The following is a 17,632-nucleotide window of genomic DNA, read 5'->3' on the forward strand; positions in this document are numbered from 1 at the left end:
GAATAATTGCCGTTATCGCTGATTTCAGTCAAAGTCACTGGTATTGGGTTTACTCCTGATTCGGAAAACGAACTACTCCCTTTAATCTCCGTTGCCACATCGATCGAAATCTAAAGTGAAGAATAGGCAAAAATCACAGACTTGCAATCTTTTATTTTGTTTATTCTGAAATTGATGGTGAGAATCTGGTCTATATGTACTGGGAAGTCCCCGATTGAAATTCCAGTTCCAGTTGTCGTTCTCCTCGAGCAAGTTTCCAATGTAGATAATCAGCTCATCAATAAATAGGAGAAGAGACAACACGAGAATGGAACGAAGCGCAAGGACGAGCGACAGCATGATTCTAACAAACAGGTCAAATAGAAAAGTTAATATAAGGGTCCTCCTCATTCCCCTGACTTTCTGTTACCGAAGCTACCGAGGCTACTGGCACTGGAGGGGTTACCGCAGGCATAGGAGCCATTTGGGGAATTTGTGCAGTGGGGACCATTGAGGCCATTTGTGCCATTTGTGTCATATGGTTTATATGATTCATTTGATTTATATGGTTTATATGGTTCATTTGATTCATTTGATTCATTTGACTCATTTGACTCATTTGACTCATTTGATTCATTTGATTCATTTGATTCATTTGATTCATTTGATTCATTTGGTTCATTTGATTCATTTGATTCATTTGGTTCATTTGATTCATTTGATTCATTTGATTCATTTGATTCATTTGATTCATTTGATTCATCGAGTTCATTTGATTCATTTGATTCATTTGGGCCATGGGCATCACCGATCCCAAGGGCACCACCGTCCCCGCGGGGGCTGCCGTCGCTGCGCGCCCGTCCCTTCCGAACGTGGCCTCGGCCTCGCCTCTCCCGGCCTTGCTTCTCCTCCGACTGACGTACTCCGTGCAGAGCTCCGCGCCCTCCAGCCCCTCGATGCACCGCGCCACTTCCAGCGCCGACAGGCCGAAGCAATCCGGTCCGCTGATCGAATAACTGCCGCGCGTCGCGTGCTGCGCCTGCCGCACCAGTTCCAGCACTTGCTGCCAGCTCGCCGTCGCGCTCTGCGTCGCGATCGGAGTTTCGGGGGCGTCCTCGGCGGTGACGCGGAAGATGGGACCCTAGCGATGAGAAAAACCGTGGAACCGGACCTCGGGCCCGCCGTCGAGGATCTCGGAGGTGTAGAGAACGCGACGCGAGGGATCCTTGAAGGAAGCGAAGAGCTTGACGGACCTACGCGTCGCCTGGCTGCGCCACGCCTACTTAAACCCCACCGGCCAGATGTAGTTCTTGTTGTGGTACGTCGGGAACTGCGTCACGATGCGGCCCAGGCTCACCACCGTCGCGCCGTGCACCTGCAGCGGCAGCTGCACCGACCGCAGGAACTCCCGGCTCTTCGCGAAGAGCGGCTCGGCGTCCCGCGGGGCTGTGCGCGCGGCGGGGAAGGCGGGGAAGGGGACGGAGCGTCCGACGAGCTCGGCGAGCCCGGAGAAAGCGGAGGGCGCGGGAGAGGCGCCGGAGAGATAGACGAGCGCGGCGGGCGGGAAGGGAGCGGAGCCGGGGCGGAGCGCGGCGAGCCAGGGCGGAGGCAGCGGGTAGGGAACGAAGTCGACCGGAGGCGCGGCGTGAGGGAGGCGGGAACTGACGGGAAGGTACTGGTTGCGCTTCCAGAAGACTTCCTGGACGAGGTGGACGCGGATGGGGAGAAGGCGGCGGCGGCGCGCGAAGGTGACGGCGACGCGGCGCGACTGGTTGGAGACGAGCACGCCGACCTCGGTGGGCAGCTGGTTGATGGACGTGAGCACGGCGTAGGACTGGTTCTGCTTGAAGAACCGGAGCATCGCGTTGATCCGCTTCAGCACGTACAGCGACGACAGCCCCGACACCAGCTCCTGCCGCGACACGTTCGCGCTTTTCAGCCGCTGCGCGTCTTCCAGCGAGTACGGCGAAGCGCCCTTTTCGGCGGCGGGTTCGGGCGGCAGCTCGGCGGCGGGCTCGGGACCGTCCTCGTCCTTCTTCCTCCGCTTGGTTTTTCGCTTGTGCTCGTCGGCGTCGGCGATGTAGAAGGGCAATTCCGGGTCGCGCCAGACGGTCTCCCAGTCCACGACGCCCCAGCGGTACACGCCCAGGAACAAGTACGCGTCGTGGATGGGCGGCGACCACCCGCGGGGAACGTTGTCCTGGTGGTGCATCCCGGAGGTCTGCCAGCGCTTCAGAAACGCGCGCAGCACGCCCGCGTCCTTGCGCCAGACGAGCTGCTCGAGGTCGTAGAAGAGCTGGACGCGGCCGAGAAGGCGCTGCGCGTAGATCGTGGAGGGCAGGATCACGTCGTTCTCGTTCGTTTTCGAGGGCTTCTCCGGCTTCCCCGCGGGGTCGGCGGCGCTCTTCGCCTCCTTCGAGATGTCCGAGATCGTGCGGGCGTGCGTCTCCAAGTACCGCGCAAGCTGCTGGACCTCCTCGTAGGTCTTGTAGAGCAGCTGGCTCTCCACCTTCAGCACGCGGTAGCCGATGTAGAGGTCGCAGAAGGGACAGTACGCGGCGGGATCGCGGCGCGCGCAGGCAGGACAGTGGTGGTACGGAAAGGGCGACGCCACTAAGCGGCTGGACGGGGCAGAAGCGGAAGCGTCGGTCGGTAAGGGCAGGGAAAGCGAAGGAGAGGAGCAAGAACAAGAAGAAGAAGAAGAAGGGAAGGGAGAGGACGAAGGACGCTCGCCGAGGAGCGTGATGACCTCCGAAATGAGCGAATCGACCACGTCGGCGATGAACGTGAACTGCTTTTCCTCTTCGACCATTTGGGGCGTCACGCCCGTGCCGGAGGAAAGAAGGAGCAGTCCTGAATCTGCGGGCAAGGGGGGCACGGGAAGGCCCCAGCGGAGAATCGCGTTGCGTAGCGCTTTGGACTCTTTCACGATCCACTGCCCCATGAACGTGGCCGCCGTCTTCTTGGGGCGTTTCGGCGAAGCAGCGGGCGCGGGCTGGGAGTAGTCGAGCGATTGGAGGTGGAGACCCTTGGACACAGCGACCTCCATCGCGTCGACGAGCCGGCGAACGCGCTTCATGAGGATGGAAGGCGAGGGAAACAGCTTTTCCTGTGATGCAGAGAGGGATTTGTCGGTAGACGCAGGGAGGGATTTGTCAACAGATGCACCAGGAGATTTGTCAACAGACCCGCTGGAGGGCTTCTCGATGGGGGTGGTCGGGGACTTCTCTTGGGAGTCCTTGGGCGAGGGCTCGATCTCCATGGCTTCGCCGTCGGCTTCTTCGCCGAAGCCTTCTTCCTCCTCCATCGCGTGTCCCGCATAGGCCACGCCCTGGCGATGGAAGCACAGCTCCGCGTCCTCGCAGATCGCCTTCCAGTTGCCCCAGCCATGCCGCAGCACGCCCAGCAGCACGTCACGGTCCTCCTCCATTCCCCACCACGCCACGGGCAGCACCGCGCGCCGCAGCTTCGGGAACGCGACCGGCTGGCCCAGCTGGATCTTGAAGTTCACCACGCTGCGCGAGAGCTGCAGGAGGAACGAGAAATGCTTCAGATAGCGGCTGCAGACGCGCATCATCTTCAGCACCCAGGTATTGTCGCGAACCAACATCGGATAGCGGTGGGGCAGCAGCCAGGCGTCCTCTTCGCTCTCATCCAGCAGCACTTTGCAGATCGTAAACGTCTCCGCGAGTCGCGTGACCGCTTCCTTCCCTTGCTGCGCGCTCTTCACCGCCGATAGAAACAGCTTCTTGTTCACATCCTCGGTCTTCACCAGCTCGCAGAGGCGCGCCAGCTGCCCGATGATGGCCGCAGCGAGCAGTCGGATGGACCCGACCGAGTGCTTCTGAAGCCGCTCGTTGCCGTTGATCGCCTCCCAGTGGCCCCAACCGAACACCAAGAGCTACGAATGCAGAGAACGTCAAAGAGATACCTGCTTCACCAGCATATCGCGATCCGTTTTGTTCCACTCGTTCTCATCCTCAAATCCGCCCTCCACTAGATCTTCTCCGTCGCCCACCTCCTTGTATTCCACCTTCTTTCGGACGCGAGGACCCATGACGTCCTGCGAATGGTCCTTCAGCCCCACGATCTTCGTCCAGAAATTCGGGTCATCGATATCGATCTCGTCCGACGTGTCCGTGATGAACGACGCTTTGCTGAACGATGACCCGCCCTGCGAATCGATCGTGATCACCTTCGCGTTCTTCTCCAGAATCTGCTCGATATCCGCCTCGCAGAACGCATTGCTTCGCTCCTCGGATCGCCCTTCGCGTTCCTCTTTGAACAAATCATACGCTCCGTACTTCAGCAACGTCTCGACGTCTTTCTTGCTCAGTTTCTACATCCTATCCATCCATCCGCTGCACACTACGCTCATCTCCACTTGCCCGTCCGTTTTGATGTTCTGCTTCAGCGGGTTCAACACGGCTTTGTCCAGACCCAGCTTCATGTTCGCCTTCTGGAACATCTCCATTTCGTACGTCCGGTTCGTGATCAGGCGGTACACCTTCACTGCCTTGTCCTGCCCGATGCGATGGCACCGCGCCTGCGCCTGGATGTCGTTCTGCGGATTCCAGTCCGAGTCGTAAATGATCACCGTGTCCGCCGCGGTTAAATTGATGCCCACGCCGCCGGCGCGCGTGCAGATCAGAAAGATGAAGCGGTCGCTTCCCGGCGTGGAGAAGCGATCGATGGCGGCCTGGCGATCGCTGATTTTAACGCCGCCGTCGATGCGTTCGAAGGGATAGCCCTTCATGGAGAGATAGTCCTGGATGATGTTCAGCATGTTCACCATCTGGCTGAACAGCAGCACGCGGTGGCCTTGGGCGCGCAGCTTGGGGAGCAGCTTGTCCAGCACCACCATCTTCCCGCTCGCGTAGGTGATGTACTTCAAAGCGAGCTCGGGCGCGAGCTCCTGCACAGAGAGCGGCAGCACGGCAGGGCGCTCGATCTTCTCCAGCGCGTCTACGCTTGATCGAAAGGGGTACACCGCACAGATCTCCTCGATGACGGTGGACTCCGCGCCGCGGATCAGGAAGGGGTGATTGCAGCATTTCCGCAGCTCCATGGTGATGTTCATCAGCGAAGGCAGGTTTTTGCTGTCCGTGCTGACGCTACGCCTCACTCCGCTCCTGCGCTCCTACAACACGCTCGTGTTGTGGTCGTACACCGCGCGGTAGAACTTCTTCTGCATCGCCGTCATCTCCACGTTGATCACCGTTTCCTCCTTCGGCTTCAGCGACTTCTCCACGTCCTCCTTCATTCGTCGCAGCATCAGCGGCTTCAGCAGCGTGTGCAGCTTCTCCAGCTGCGCCGCCACCTTCATGTCGCCGAAATCGGCCTGGAACTGCTCGGCGTCGTGGAACCGCTCCGGCTGGAGGAAGTTGAGGAGGATCCAGAGCTCCTCCGTGTTGTTCTGCGCTCGACTCCGCCCTCCTCGCCTACCTGCAGCGGCGTGCCGGTGAGCAGCAGCTTGCAGCCGAAGTCGATTTTCTTGAGCACGTCGCCGAGCTTGTTGTTCTTCCCCTTCAGCCGATGCGCCTCGTCCACCACCAAACCTGCCCATGAAATCGACGAGAGCGCTGCGGCCTCCGCGATGCAGATCTGGAAGGTGGTTAAGAGGATGTCGAACTCGCCCTCCTGCGACTTCCACTCGTACTGCTTGATGATTCGGCGCGATTCGACGCGGCCGTGGAAGACGACCACGTGCAGATCGGTCCAGCGCGCGATCTCCGCCTCCCAGTGCGGCAGGGTGGAGAGCGGAGCCACGATGAGGAAGGGAGGCTTCGTCTTGTAGCGATGCAGGATTTGCTGGATAAACAACGTGCTCTGCACGGTTTTGCCGAGCCCCATTTCGTCCGCGAGAATACTGTTTCGGTTGTTGAACCAGTTCCACAGCATCCAGTTCACGCCTTCCACTTGGTAGGGGCGCAGCTGGTTCCCTTTCGTCGGAATCTCCTCCGGATTCACCTTCCGAAACTGCGCCAAGGGCGGACGGTCGTGCGGCGCGGCAGCGTTCGGGTCCACAACGCGACGTCTAGGCGTGAGAGAGCGATCCAAGCCGCACAGATGAGCGTAGTACTTGCGGATCGCCGCTTCGTCGCGGAAGTCGTCGAAGACTTCCCAGGTGATTTCTTCGTATTGCGTGCTCTGCCATTTCACGAGGAACTGCTTCGTGAAGCGTCCTTTCGATCCATAGCAGTCTTCGGACGCGAGCAGCGCATAGTCGGGATCGTTCTGCGCCTCCTCGTCGGAAATCGGCTCGCTTGTGACGATTCGCACATCCAGAATTCGATCCACTTCGATAAACTCGGGGTTGAAATACACGTCCTCCCCGTACACCTCCGATTCCACGATAAACTCGTGTTCACTGCGGTAAAACCTCTAGAATCGACCTCTCTCTCCGCGACAACCTGGAATTTCTGCTTCATGTGGGAACCTTCGCGCTGCGTGAGCATCGCTTCGGACTCCCAGGAGCAGTGAAGATAGGAAAGATCTCTCCAATGGACAAGATAAAGCTCGACAATTTCTTGCTTCTCTGTGTCAGAAAGGGCCGACCATTTTGAATAACGATCCGGGTCGATACAGCTACCATTGACTACGTACTGTGTGTTTAGTTTTTGGAGGATCGGAAGCCAGTCAGCGATTCGATTCGACTGGCGATGAATGATGGCATTTACACGAACGTCCGAGAGCCACTCTCGCGGAACAACACTGTGCTTGAGGTACCCATTTCACGCACTACACAAAACACTTTGAATTGTTGCTTTCTGGGGGTTGTGGATCCTGGAATTCTTGCGACTCTTCAACGAGAGGGTCCAAGTCACCTTCACTACTTGATTCATGGTTCAACATCAATCGCTTCTTAAAGGATTTTGTGCCTACATCGAAACCAAGTCAATTTTCAACATCTTCTTAAAGGACGTTTGCGCGAAGAAGATTCGTCCTTTTCAGATGGACTGGGGTTACTGAACTCTTCGTTTGAAAATAGAATCTCTTCTTCATCTCTGCGAAATAACCAAAAATGTTAGCAAGCTCCTACTCGGACGATATTATATCACTAACACTTTCTTTGAAATCAGTATCATCACTTTCTCCAGGTTTTCCTGCGGAAGCATCAGTCTGAATAAATCCTGATGTATCCTTTTGTCGCATGGCAAATCTGTAACACAACGCTATTCTATGGACGCTGTAAGCACCAAATCATGCAAAACAAGAACTCTTCACTCAGGCCAAACTCAGCAAAACTACTTACATACAACTGCTCTATATTAAAAAGCGCACAGAAATCAGAAACAAGGTCCTAATTTCACGTAGATCTATGGAAACCGATTCCTGTGGGTTTTCACGAATAAAGGGATTATTGAAGTGAGAACCGCGGTTATTGTAAAATTGAATGAGAAAATCTTTGACATTTCGTTGATGTATTGCAAGGTTTTTGGGTGAGTATGCGGGATTCAAGTGGAAAAGAGGGGAGACACAATTAATTCGTGAGGGGAACATAAATTTGAAAACAAACGGCCAAAAAGGAAAAATAAATTTCAAAATGACAAGGAAGGAGGTACGAAGACCAGAAAGCGAATTCGAGTTAGTCAAAGTTAACTGACTAAAATAGACCTTTCATTCAGACTGTTTGCAACGATCCCATCGAATTTTGGAGGACAGTTATGGTTGTTCGTAAGATGTTTTGGTTGATTTCACAGCCATAAAAAGGAAACTCTCAGTTCCTTTGTATCTCTTCGATTCAGTCTCTCTTTCTTTCTTGCTTTTATTTATTTATTCCTGCCTTCTTGTATTCATTCATTACCACAAACACGCAGCACGCAGCACGCATCATACAACACACACAACACACACGCAGCAGACAGCCCATCACTTACACACATCACTCTGTTACCACATTCGTGGCGGTGCCGCATCCATATTATACCGCAGCATCCGATTGATGGCGAGCTGCTCGTTCCCGGGTTGTCGATACTTCACGGGATGCATGTGAACACATGTCCTCCGATTCTTCATAGGTCCATGATTGCAGTTGTCCACGAACGTCCGCGTAAAGCAGTAATTAATCGTCGGCGCCGCCATCTCCAGGAACACGCGATGTCGGTACATAACCGCGGATAACTCGCAGAAATCGCTCATGTTGTCGCGACGAATCATGAAAAAATCCGCGAATCCTCGCCGCCGATTCTCCGGTTTCCCGAATTCGCACTTGCTCCAGCGCGGCTGGGCGATAAGCTCGCGCAGCGCGTCGTCGAAGGCCTGCGCGTAGGTCTGGTTGCGAGCGTTTCGTTTTCGGAGCCACATCCAATTCCCGCGGGGATTGAGCATGCGGGAGGGTTCGGTGAGGGACTTCTCGAGCGGGTATTGGAGGAGAAAGACGGGGTCGAGGTAGCTGTCGTCGTTCATGAGGACGAAGGAGGCATAGCGGCAGGCCTCGCGGACGCAGAGCTGCTGGTAGGCGACGGCGAGGGAGCGGTAGGAGAAGTGTCCGTGGATGGGCAGGCGGTGGGAGAGCACGTGATCCCCGCGGCTCTCCCAGGGGCCGAGGAAGACGACGTCGAAGTCGAAGAGGAAGTGGCGGCGGAAGAGCGGGAAGTACTGAGTGGAGAGGAAGCGGACGGGCGCGTAGCGAGGCTCGTGGAAGTTGACCACGAAGAGGAAGAGCGTGGGCGTGGGGATGCCCGCAGTGTAGTGGAAGATGTAGGGCTCCCACGCGGAGGTGTGGTTGTGGACGGAGCGGAGGGGAGGAGAAGAGGAGGGAGTGGAGCTTAGAGGATGGCTTGTGGGAATCGAAGTCGTCGGATGAACGCGACCCATGTTCCCAACATTGGTTGAAGCAACGTTCGGAACGTCGGTGGGGATGGTGGACTGGGAGAGGAGAGGGCTCCCTGTCGGCTGATCCATCGTGTTTGGAACCGCTGGACGGAATTCTTGAGAAATGGAGGATACCACAGTCTTCTCCGTCCGTTCTGCTACTACAGTTCAATGAGTTAATCGTTAAAACTACGAGCGTCGCTCGAAACACTCGAACGTTGTACGCTACGTCTGTTTTGCATTACTGACACGGAGAGAGGATAAGAATCCTCATAATTTAGTGTGTTACTAAAAGTAAGAGAAAAAACGCAAGATTACAAAAGCATGAGAAAGAAAAGCGCACACAGAGAAGCAACTATCATTTCTGAAGCTCTGATTCAGAAACGATCGATAATAAATCACAACTCCGAACTTCAAAAAAGAGAGTGTTGAACAAACACAGAAAATCACCGCGTAGCTTGCACCTACTCTATACTCTCCCTTCTAGATCACATTTCATCAGCTCCAATCATTGGAATCTGCTCTTCCATCAAATCTTTTCCTGTCTCGAACTCCCGAGTCGATGGCTCTTTTCGGAAGGATGCGAAGAAGAACTTGTTCATCGAATACGCGCACACGTTCAGGAATCCCTACGTCCCATTTCGCCCCGATTGCTACGATCAAAGGCACAGAAAAGGAGATCAAATCCACGCCGAAGTCCATATGTCGCTGTTTTATAGCGAAAAACACGCGGTCAAAACCACTCCACAAGATGGAGAAGGCGGCAACGATAATATAGCTAGAGAACGAGGGTGTCAGAGTGGATACGCGAACGAACGAAGTAAGATGTAGTAATGTTGGTCTTCCTCGCGCGCCGTGCAACCTACTAAAGTATACAGAATTGTGTTAAAGAGTAGAATCAGAACGATTGGAATATACATAAAGCAAATTTGGAACCAAAGAGAATGGGGAAAGGAATTGGAGATCCAGGGCCTATAAGTGAGTCAGCGCATCGTGAGTGCTCTACCAAACACGGCCGCAGTCTCCCAACGGAGCTGCACCGAGGCAATCGTACACAAAGAGGACTAGCGTTGTAAGCAATGGAAGGATCCAGGCAATAAGCTGATTCTTCCAGTGACTGGCCGGGACTTCTTTGTGATTGTGAACCAAAGAGTACCTACAGGGTCACGACCACCTTGCGCCCATACACATGCAGAGAATTGCACACCGTCCAGCAGAAACTTCCGAGATAAAAGAATTGGATAAGGTAACCCTGACGACTCAATTTTCGTAATTACCTTCCCTACTTCAATCTTGCGAATGAGGTCCGTATTTAAAAAGGATAAATCTAGCGAGGAACAAAGAAAGCAAATTGAGGCGACAAAATCGCAAACATTGATCATTACTAAGTATCCGCGCGAAGCTTGCCTCAATTTTGAACGGGACACATACAAAATGATCATCAGACCAGAAAAGAGAAGAGACAGAGAAGAGGAAATCGCAACAGCAACATGATTTCCACCATATTCAGTTTGATTCGATTGAAAGAAGTCTAGGCTTTCTAGACTCTCCAAGCTCTCTAGACTCTCTATCATCTTGCAAAAAGGATTTGTATTGTGATCGGGGTTTAGAAAACACAATTCCCGCGATAATGATCCTTAGCTCTTTTATAAAATGTTTTATCAACTAATTGTAAGCGTACTAATTTTCTGTTGCGGACTGGCAATGGTCCGACCGTGCGATGGTGAACCCTGGAGTTCTAAAAAGTGGTGCGATGTTAATCTATCTTTCGATGGTTTTGGATATTAGTATCCTAAATGGTAGAGAGAGCACGAGCTCTAGTTGCTGAACTGACCCTGGCCGAGAAGATGAGTTTGATGGGACATACTGCTTCTGAAGTGAAACGTCTGAACATTCCCAAGTACCAGTGGTGGTCGGAGGCACTTCACGGTGTTGCTGCCTCCCCGGGTGTAGTCTTTCAGGAGCCCACACCGTATTGATTGGATGGAATGATCACACAGATTTGCCACGGCCTTCCCTCAGGTAGCCCTCACCGCCCAGTCGTTCGATAAGCCCCTGTTCCACGATATTGCCTCGATCATTTCGACAGAGGCGCGAGTAATGAACAATGCTGAGCGAGCCAACCTGACATACTGGTCCCCGAACGTGAATGTGTACCGCGGTAGGTCTCTACCGTCCCGCTGACCCGCAGATCCTCGCTGGGGCCGTGGCCAAGAAACACCCGGCGAAGATCCGTTCCTGGTGGCTACCTACGCTGTCGAGTTTGTGCGCGGTCTGCAGGAGGGAGAAGATCCCCGCTATCTGAAGGTGTCTGCGTGCTGCAAGCACTATTCGGCATACGATCTTGAAAACTGGCATGGCGTGGAACGATTCGAATTCGACGCGATTGTGAGCGATCGCGACATGACGGACACGTTGGCTCTTTACGCCTCGCTTTCGACCGTAGATTCCAAGTGCCTTTCGAGCAGTGCGTGAAAAAGGGACACGTATCGTCTCTGATGTGCAGCTACAACGCCATCAACGGAATCCCTGCCTGCGCAGACCGCGAGCTTCTCTACGGAACGGCGCGAGGCGGCTGGGGCTTCGAGGGCTACATCACTTCGGACTGCGGCGCCATCGATACGATCATCTACAACCACCACTACACGAACGACACCGACACCACGGCGATGCTGGGCGTGAGAGCGACGTGCGATTTGGACTGCGGCGGCTTCTATCAGCAGCACATTCTGCACAGCGTGGAATCAGGCCGACTGAAGGAAGCGGAGGTGGACGATGGTAGGAGTGGATGAGGCGAGTGAATCGCAGCGCTGGCGAACCTGTTCAAGGTCCAGATGCGACTTGGCCTGTTCGATCCGGTGGAGCAGCAAGTGTAGGTCGCATGGAATGGCTGCGATGCAGGTACACGCACTACGGACTCGACAAACTGAACACCAAGGAGCATCAGGCCATGGCGCTGCGTGCTGCGCGCGAGGGAATTGCGCTGCTGAAGAACCAGAACGACTTCTTGCCGCTGTCTCTGAAAGACAAGCAGTGGGCTTTCTGCTTTTTGGGTGTGATCGAATAGCGTGGTGGTGATGGGACCGTATGCCGAAGATGCCGGCGTGATGCTTGGCAATTATAATGGAATTCCCGAGTTCATCGTGACGGTGGCTCAGGGTTTGCGCAACGTGTGTGATCACGTCGATGTTGTGAAGTCTCTCGAGGCGTTGAGCAAGCTGGAGGGAGTCGATCTGATCGTCGTGACCGTCGGTCTCAACCAGGAGATCGAGCGAGAAGGTCTGGATCGCGAGGATTTGCTGCTTCCCGCGAGCCAGAGAGCTCTGCTCGACGGCCTGCTCGCGCAGACCGACGTCCCCGTGGTCTTGACGCTCCTCTCGGGAGGCGGTTCGGTGGATATCAGCGCGTACGAGCAGAACGAGCATGTGGTGGGCGTGCTGGCAGTGGGGTATGGAGGCATGTTCGGAGGCCAGGCGATCGCCGAAGTGATCGTGGGAGACGTGAATCCGAGTAGGGAAAGGGAGGGAGCGTGAGAAGCAGGCGGTCGATTGGTGAACACGATGTATTACAATGACTACGTGACGAATCTGGACTACTTCGATATGAACATGCGTCCGAAGGAGGTGGGAAACGGAACGAAGCGATGAGTGGTAGGAGACCGGATTCCCGGGAAGAACGTATCGGTTCTTCGCGGGTCCTGTGATCCATCCGTTCGGCTTCGGCTTGTCTTACACGACGTTCGCCCACGCAGTGGAGATTGGGCAGATGCGGAACCACCGCCTTCGATCTGCGCTGGCGATCGACGTGTACGTGAAGGTGACCAACACGGGCAGTCGACAGGGAGACGAGAGCGTTCTGCTGTTTGTGAAGTCCCCGCTGGTTGCAATGCGTGGATGGGGTGACCGATAGGCTGGAAAGCAGGGATATCCGCTGAAGAGTCTCGCGGACTTTTCGCGCGTTTCTTTGGCTCCTGGCGAGACGCAGACGGTCCACTTCGTTCTGGGCGAAGAGCAGCTGCACCTGGCGAATGAGCAGGCGAAGTACGTGCTGCTTCGCGGTGAATGGAAGGTGGAGGTGGAGGAGGCATCGGCGAGATTCGTCCTCTTTTCTGTTTGTTGGAACAAACATATACTGACTCTTTGAATTCTTCTTTTCTCACGATGACCCTGTAGTGTGACCCCGTTGTATGACCCTCTCTTTTACTTGTAGGGCATTTGCAAATAGCTCTGAATGCCTTCGATCGGCGGGAAGTTCTTGTACTCTTTGTTCACCTCGCTCCCGAACACGACGTAGGCAGGCGGGAGGTCCAGCAATCCCTTCACAGCCTTCATGACATCTTCCTTGGTGATCGCATTGATCTGCTCGGACCATTCCTCGGGATACACGTGTCGTCCATAGGTCAGCAAGTGATTTCCGATGTCCTCGCACATCACCGCTCGCTCCTCCAGGTTCATGTACAGTCTGCTTTCGAACTGGTTCTTGGCGCGTTGGAACTCATCGTCGGAGAGCGGCTCTGCGGCCAGCTGCCGAATGTGATCGCACAGGATTTTCGTGGTAGGGGCGACGAAGGAGGGCGGGACCAGCGCTCGCAGACTCGCAATTCCGTGGAGTCGGGAGAGCAGCATGGTGATTTCGCAGGATTCGAACCAGCCGTAGCGATTCATCACGTCCTATCGATCACTGCAGCGCGAACAAACCCACTTTATAAAGCCGGCTGTACATTCCCTTGCCCGGGCCGCCCGCGCTGAACATCTTGCCGCCGCCCAGAATCATTTGCAGGAGATTCAGCGCGACCATGTCCTTGGCGAGCCATCCGTTGGTGTGGAATCCCAGGTCCACTTCCACCATGTCCATCCCTGCCAGCTCCGCGAAGTAGCTCCCTCCCTTCACGATCCGATTCTCCTGCGCCGGAGGCTTTCCCTGCTGCGCGTCCAGCGCGTTGAACACGCTCGGCATCGACGGAGAGGTCTGGAAGCGGAAGAACTTGTCGGCGAAGCCGGTCAGCTGCTCGTGGTCCACGTTTACGCCCACTAAACACATGTTGGGAGCCACGTAGTGCTTCGACCAGAACCCGCGAAGCGTCTCGGCGTTGCTGTGCGTTAGTCCCTCACGACGAACCCACACGGCAGGCTGCTGCACGTTGATGCCGTGGCCGTACGGAGAATTGGCGCCGAACATGGCGGCATGGAGAAACTAGACAGGGAGAGGAGGGGAGCAGAGATACGTCGGTGGACCAGGAGAGGTAATCACGATCTAAAATACGATTTTCGTTGAAGTAGCCCAGGATGTTCTACGAAACTCAGCAGAATACAGCGGAGAAACGGTCGCTTCTTGGATTTCCTCATCTAAAAGACGGGGCTGCGTGATTGTTTCAGAGAGCAGGCGGACACAATCTCCGACATTATCACGGAGCGTTTCGACAATAATGGAAATGAAGTCGCGGCCAGAGCGCTTCGTGACAGTGGCTCCGATCTCTTCAAGGCGTCTACATAGCAGCTACCTGGAAAAACAAACTTTACTATCTCGCTGTGCGAACTACTTTCAGTCGACTTAAATGCCATATTTTCCATAATAAATGTGCTTCCGTACTCGTTCACTGTATGGTGAGGAATTCAAAACTCAGATTCATACCTTGTTCATTGATACTTCCAGAACCAATGAAAATTCCGATAGCACTCACCTAGAATATGATATTTGGATAAAATAACAACGGTCTCGTATTTTTCATGCGAGGCAACCGTTAACCCGGACGAAAGCTTCGTCACTAAGGTCTTTGGGGTTTTCATATCGTGCAACGGTTTCAGAGTAGGGATACTAAACTAAAACGATACGAACATTCCTATTTACCCTGGCCATTCTTCCTTGAGACTCAGTTTTGTTAGTTTGGAGCTTGATGCATAACGCAGAGTGCTCCTAACCAATCTTTGAGTAGTTGCCCCTATTCGAAGCATACAATAAGAAATAATGAAAAAAAGTTGTATGAGGAGTGTTGGTAGATCGAAAGGAGATGTCGAATTAAAAATTTAGGATAACAGAAGCATTGTTTTGGAGGGTGATAAAGCAAAGGAACATGGAAATCGCTTCATCGGTTCATAGTTGCAGTGGTGTAGATATAACTATTTTATTTCTTAGAGTGAAAGGTATGATTTTTGTTTGGATAAGACATAAATGTGGAATAAATAAATGGGATGACATCGAATCGCAACAATTCACTTTCATTACAATGATTGAAAGAGGAAAACAAAGCATTGAGAATTCTTGGCAAGAGCACTTTATGCAGTTTGATTTATGCACTACGCTCTCATAACATCATCATCTTCCTCTACTCATTTGCACCTTCTCGAACAAACACTTGACTCAATAGTAAAACTAATATTCCCACAATTCTCTATCCTCAATCCAGCATATTCTTCCAATCCGATGCAACTGTAACACTGACTCTTCATTGAGATCCGACATACAGTAGAAGATTGCGAACTCTTCTCATCTGAGAGTGCAGAAAGATCCTTTATCTACGCATTCATTCTATCAACAAAACAGATGCAATGTAGTGGAACTGAAAGCAGATGCTAACACAAATGCCCCATCCCCATTCCATTTGCTCTCGAAATGCTTTGGATGCTATTTGAACTTCGACTGGACACATCGCTGAATTATCTGCCACGATCATAAAAGAAGATTTGTCGGAGTGAAAGGAAAACAGATTATCTACATGTCAGTGTTTCATCATCGATTTCGACTCAATTCATTGAAACAGTATTCGCCAATTCGCGTTCGGCAAAGTTGCTGCATCACAATCTCATAAATCGAATCAGTGGAAGGGTTTTCGTGTGTGCCCGAGTTCATAATCGAAGTTAAAAGCTGATGAATAACCCGCTTGCTATAATTAAAACAACATCACTCTAGAAGCACCAGTTTTGTCCGAATACTTCTTCGCCATTGATCAAAAAGGTTTCTCTCTGAATGTCTTTTTCAATCTGAACTTGAGAAGGAATCGGAATCTCTTTGAGAATAAGTGGGACGATAGAGACTAAATAGGTTGGTGAACGAGAAGCGATTGATTGAATCATTTCGACAAAGCGGGTTTTCTCGCTGATACACTCAGACAGGCAGGTTCGAAGTTGGCAAAATGCCTCTTCTTCCTCTTTAGGTATTTTCGTTGCCTACATATGATATCAAGATATAGCGCTGCACTTCTAGTGAAAATTCCTTCTTTTCAAGCTGATCATCAATCGCTTTCACAATAGAAGTCATCTCTGCCTTCTCTGTCGAACTACCCATTCCAGTATTTAGTAGCGATAAGCATAACTTTCTCCTTCTTAACTACAATCCACACCACTTTCAAGTAATACCAAAAATAGCAGTTCCAATCCGGGTAACACACTCGAAATCTCCTGAATTCTATTATACTTTGTCAAAAACTGTAATGCCTAGAAATCAGTTCAAATGTAGTAAAATTCAAAACAGCCATATTGCTCTCATCATTTGCGCTAATTTGGTTATCTCGCAAGTTGACCATTTGCTTCGCTCTCAACTATCGCTTATTCCTATGCATTATAGGTTACACTTATATCATTGATTTCATTTTGAATGGTATCTGGTGATAGATATGGCCAGCTCATAAGGTAGTATTATTTTTTGGTTGATGTTTCGTACAAACTATATTCCGAATAGTAGTATTGTACATTCCCTCAAACGTACTCTATTGTTTCGAGTGGAAAGATCTTCTCTGAATAGTCGTTTGGACAAATATGTGATGGACAAATTTCCAAAAGCATATCTAATTTGTTTTGTATGACATAGGCTCCATATTCTGTGATTCAACAAGAGATTCGTAAAAAACGTATATTTGTTCTTGATAATGACAAAAGGTAAACTAACTATATAGAATCGAGGTATAGAATGTACATGAAAGCGGGAGAACGCCTGCTTTCCCCTTGTACTGTCCATATACCCGATTATTTTGTAAAGATGAATGAAGAAATGTTGAATATGAATCGTCCCGAGCATTTGCCTGGGGACATGAAAGATCGTATTTTGTATTGCGATGATCACATAATTGTTGTAAATAAACCACCTAATGCTCTATGTCAAGTTCTTTTTGGTGAGAGATTTTCTGTTTTCTAGACTGACCTCGATTCCGCTCGTTCCGTTATTTCTGCTCTAAAATCCATGTTTTCAACCTCCTTACTCTATCCAGTTCACCGACTTGACAAGGTATGTGCTGTGGGATGTTTTGTTCTCAGGATACAACAGGGGTGTTACTCGTTGCTCGAGACAGGGAAACTGCCCGGGCTCTGGGTCACGAATTTGCTTGCCATGAAGTATCGAAGATGTACCTCGCTGCTGGCTACGATGTTTCCTTCAGTTCATCGCATTTTCCAAGAGTTGGTATTGTTTATTCGGATTTTGTAAGCATTCGGATCGAAAAAAGAGTATAGGAGCAAAATGCTGGCCATTTTTATCACGCTATCAATTCCAAAGTGAAGCCTCTTCCTACAAACATATTTCCAGCTCACATTGAAACGAGTGTAGCGACTCCAGCTGCGACTGGGTATGCGTTTTCTTCTTTGTGGATGATAGTTACGAAGTGGTCAAACAGAAAGATGAGATTGTGTTGCTGCGCTGTCGTCTTTACTCAGGGAAAACTCACCAAATCCGAGTTCATCTGAAAGATGTCTTGGGCATTGAGCTCTTAAACGACTCAAAATATGGAAAAAGGAGGAAAATGAATAGGAACCAGCTCATTGATCCGAAGGCTTTTTATTTGCATTGCCATAAGATTTCGATCTTGTATAATGGCGCAAAGAAAACGGTTGGGCTGCTCGATCAATAG

At 51.9% G+C, this 17,632-nt stretch overlaps 6 protein-coding genes; 2 read left to right on the forward strand and 4 right to left on the reverse strand.

Annotated features, from left to right (window-relative positions):
* Nucleotides 1-355: 355 nt before the first annotated feature.
* Nucleotides 356-784, reverse strand: GSBLH_T00002135001 (uncharacterized protein; the record flags this gene model as incomplete). Its single annotated transcript, XM_013040659.1, has 1 exon — nucleotides 356-784. The coding sequence occupies one exon, from the start codon at nucleotides 782-784 to the stop codon at nucleotides 356-358; it is 429 nt and encodes a 142-aa protein (XP_012896113.1).
* Nucleotides 785-3,898: 3,114 nt separating this feature from the next.
* On the reverse strand, nucleotides 3,899-6,437 carry GSBLH_T00002136001 (uncharacterized protein; the record flags this gene model as incomplete). Its single annotated transcript, XM_013040660.1, has 6 exons — nucleotides 3,899-4,318; nucleotides 4,352-4,891; nucleotides 4,949-5,099; nucleotides 5,127-5,395; nucleotides 5,425-6,363; nucleotides 6,393-6,437. The coding sequence occupies 6 exons, from the start codon at nucleotides 6,435-6,437 to the stop codon at nucleotides 3,899-3,901; spliced, it is 2,364 nt and encodes a 787-aa protein (XP_012896114.1).
* A 1,361-nt stretch (nucleotides 6,438-7,798) lies between these two features.
* GSBLH_T00002137001 (uncharacterized protein) lies at nucleotides 7,799-8,886 on the reverse strand (the record flags this gene model as incomplete). XM_013040661.1 has 1 exon in its annotated part: nucleotides 7,799-8,886. One exon carries the CDS (start codon nucleotides 8,884-8,886, stop codon nucleotides 7,873-7,875), a length of 1,014 nt encoding a protein of 337 aa, XP_012896115.1. The 3' UTR covers nucleotides 7,799-7,872.
* Nucleotides 8,887-10,592: 1,706 nt separating this feature from the next.
* GSBLH_T00002138001 (uncharacterized protein) lies at nucleotides 10,593-12,939 on the forward strand (the record flags this gene model as incomplete). Its single annotated transcript, XM_013040662.1, has 10 exons — nucleotides 10,593-10,768; nucleotides 10,797-10,957; nucleotides 10,988-11,210; nucleotides 11,243-11,574; nucleotides 11,605-11,668; nucleotides 11,698-11,829; nucleotides 11,864-12,306; nucleotides 12,337-12,419; nucleotides 12,451-12,675; nucleotides 12,706-12,939. 10 exons carry the CDS (start codon nucleotides 10,593-10,595, stop codon nucleotides 12,937-12,939), a joined length of 2,073 nt encoding a protein of 690 aa, XP_012896116.1.
* A 56-nt stretch (nucleotides 12,940-12,995) lies between these two features.
* Nucleotides 12,996-14,747, reverse strand: GSBLH_T00002139001 (Mitochondrial-processing peptidase (subunit ?); the record flags this gene model as incomplete). Its single annotated transcript, XM_013040663.1, has 9 exons — nucleotides 12,996-13,466; nucleotides 13,498-13,888; nucleotides 13,919-13,989; nucleotides 14,021-14,086; nucleotides 14,119-14,281; nucleotides 14,311-14,392; nucleotides 14,428-14,476; nucleotides 14,508-14,610; nucleotides 14,644-14,747. 9 exons carry the CDS (start codon nucleotides 14,745-14,747, stop codon nucleotides 12,996-12,998), a joined length of 1,500 nt encoding a protein of 499 aa, XP_012896117.1.
* A 1,951-nt stretch (nucleotides 14,748-16,698) lies between these two features.
* GSBLH_T00006390001 (uncharacterized protein) lies at nucleotides 16,699-17,632 on the forward strand (the record flags this gene model as incomplete). Its single annotated transcript, XM_013040664.1, has 5 exons — nucleotides 16,699-16,860; nucleotides 16,924-17,013; nucleotides 17,043-17,207; nucleotides 17,238-17,350; nucleotides 17,380-17,632. 5 exons carry the CDS (start codon nucleotides 16,699-16,701, stop codon nucleotides 17,630-17,632), a joined length of 783 nt encoding a protein of 260 aa, XP_012896118.1.

Source organism: Blastocystis hominis (genome assembly GCF_000151665.1).
Source record: "Blastocystis hominis, Singapore isolate B (sub-type 7) whole genome shotgun sequence assembly, scaffold_16".
Lineage (NCBI taxonomy): Eukaryota > Bigyra > Opalinata > Blastocystidae > Blastocystis > Blastocystis hominis.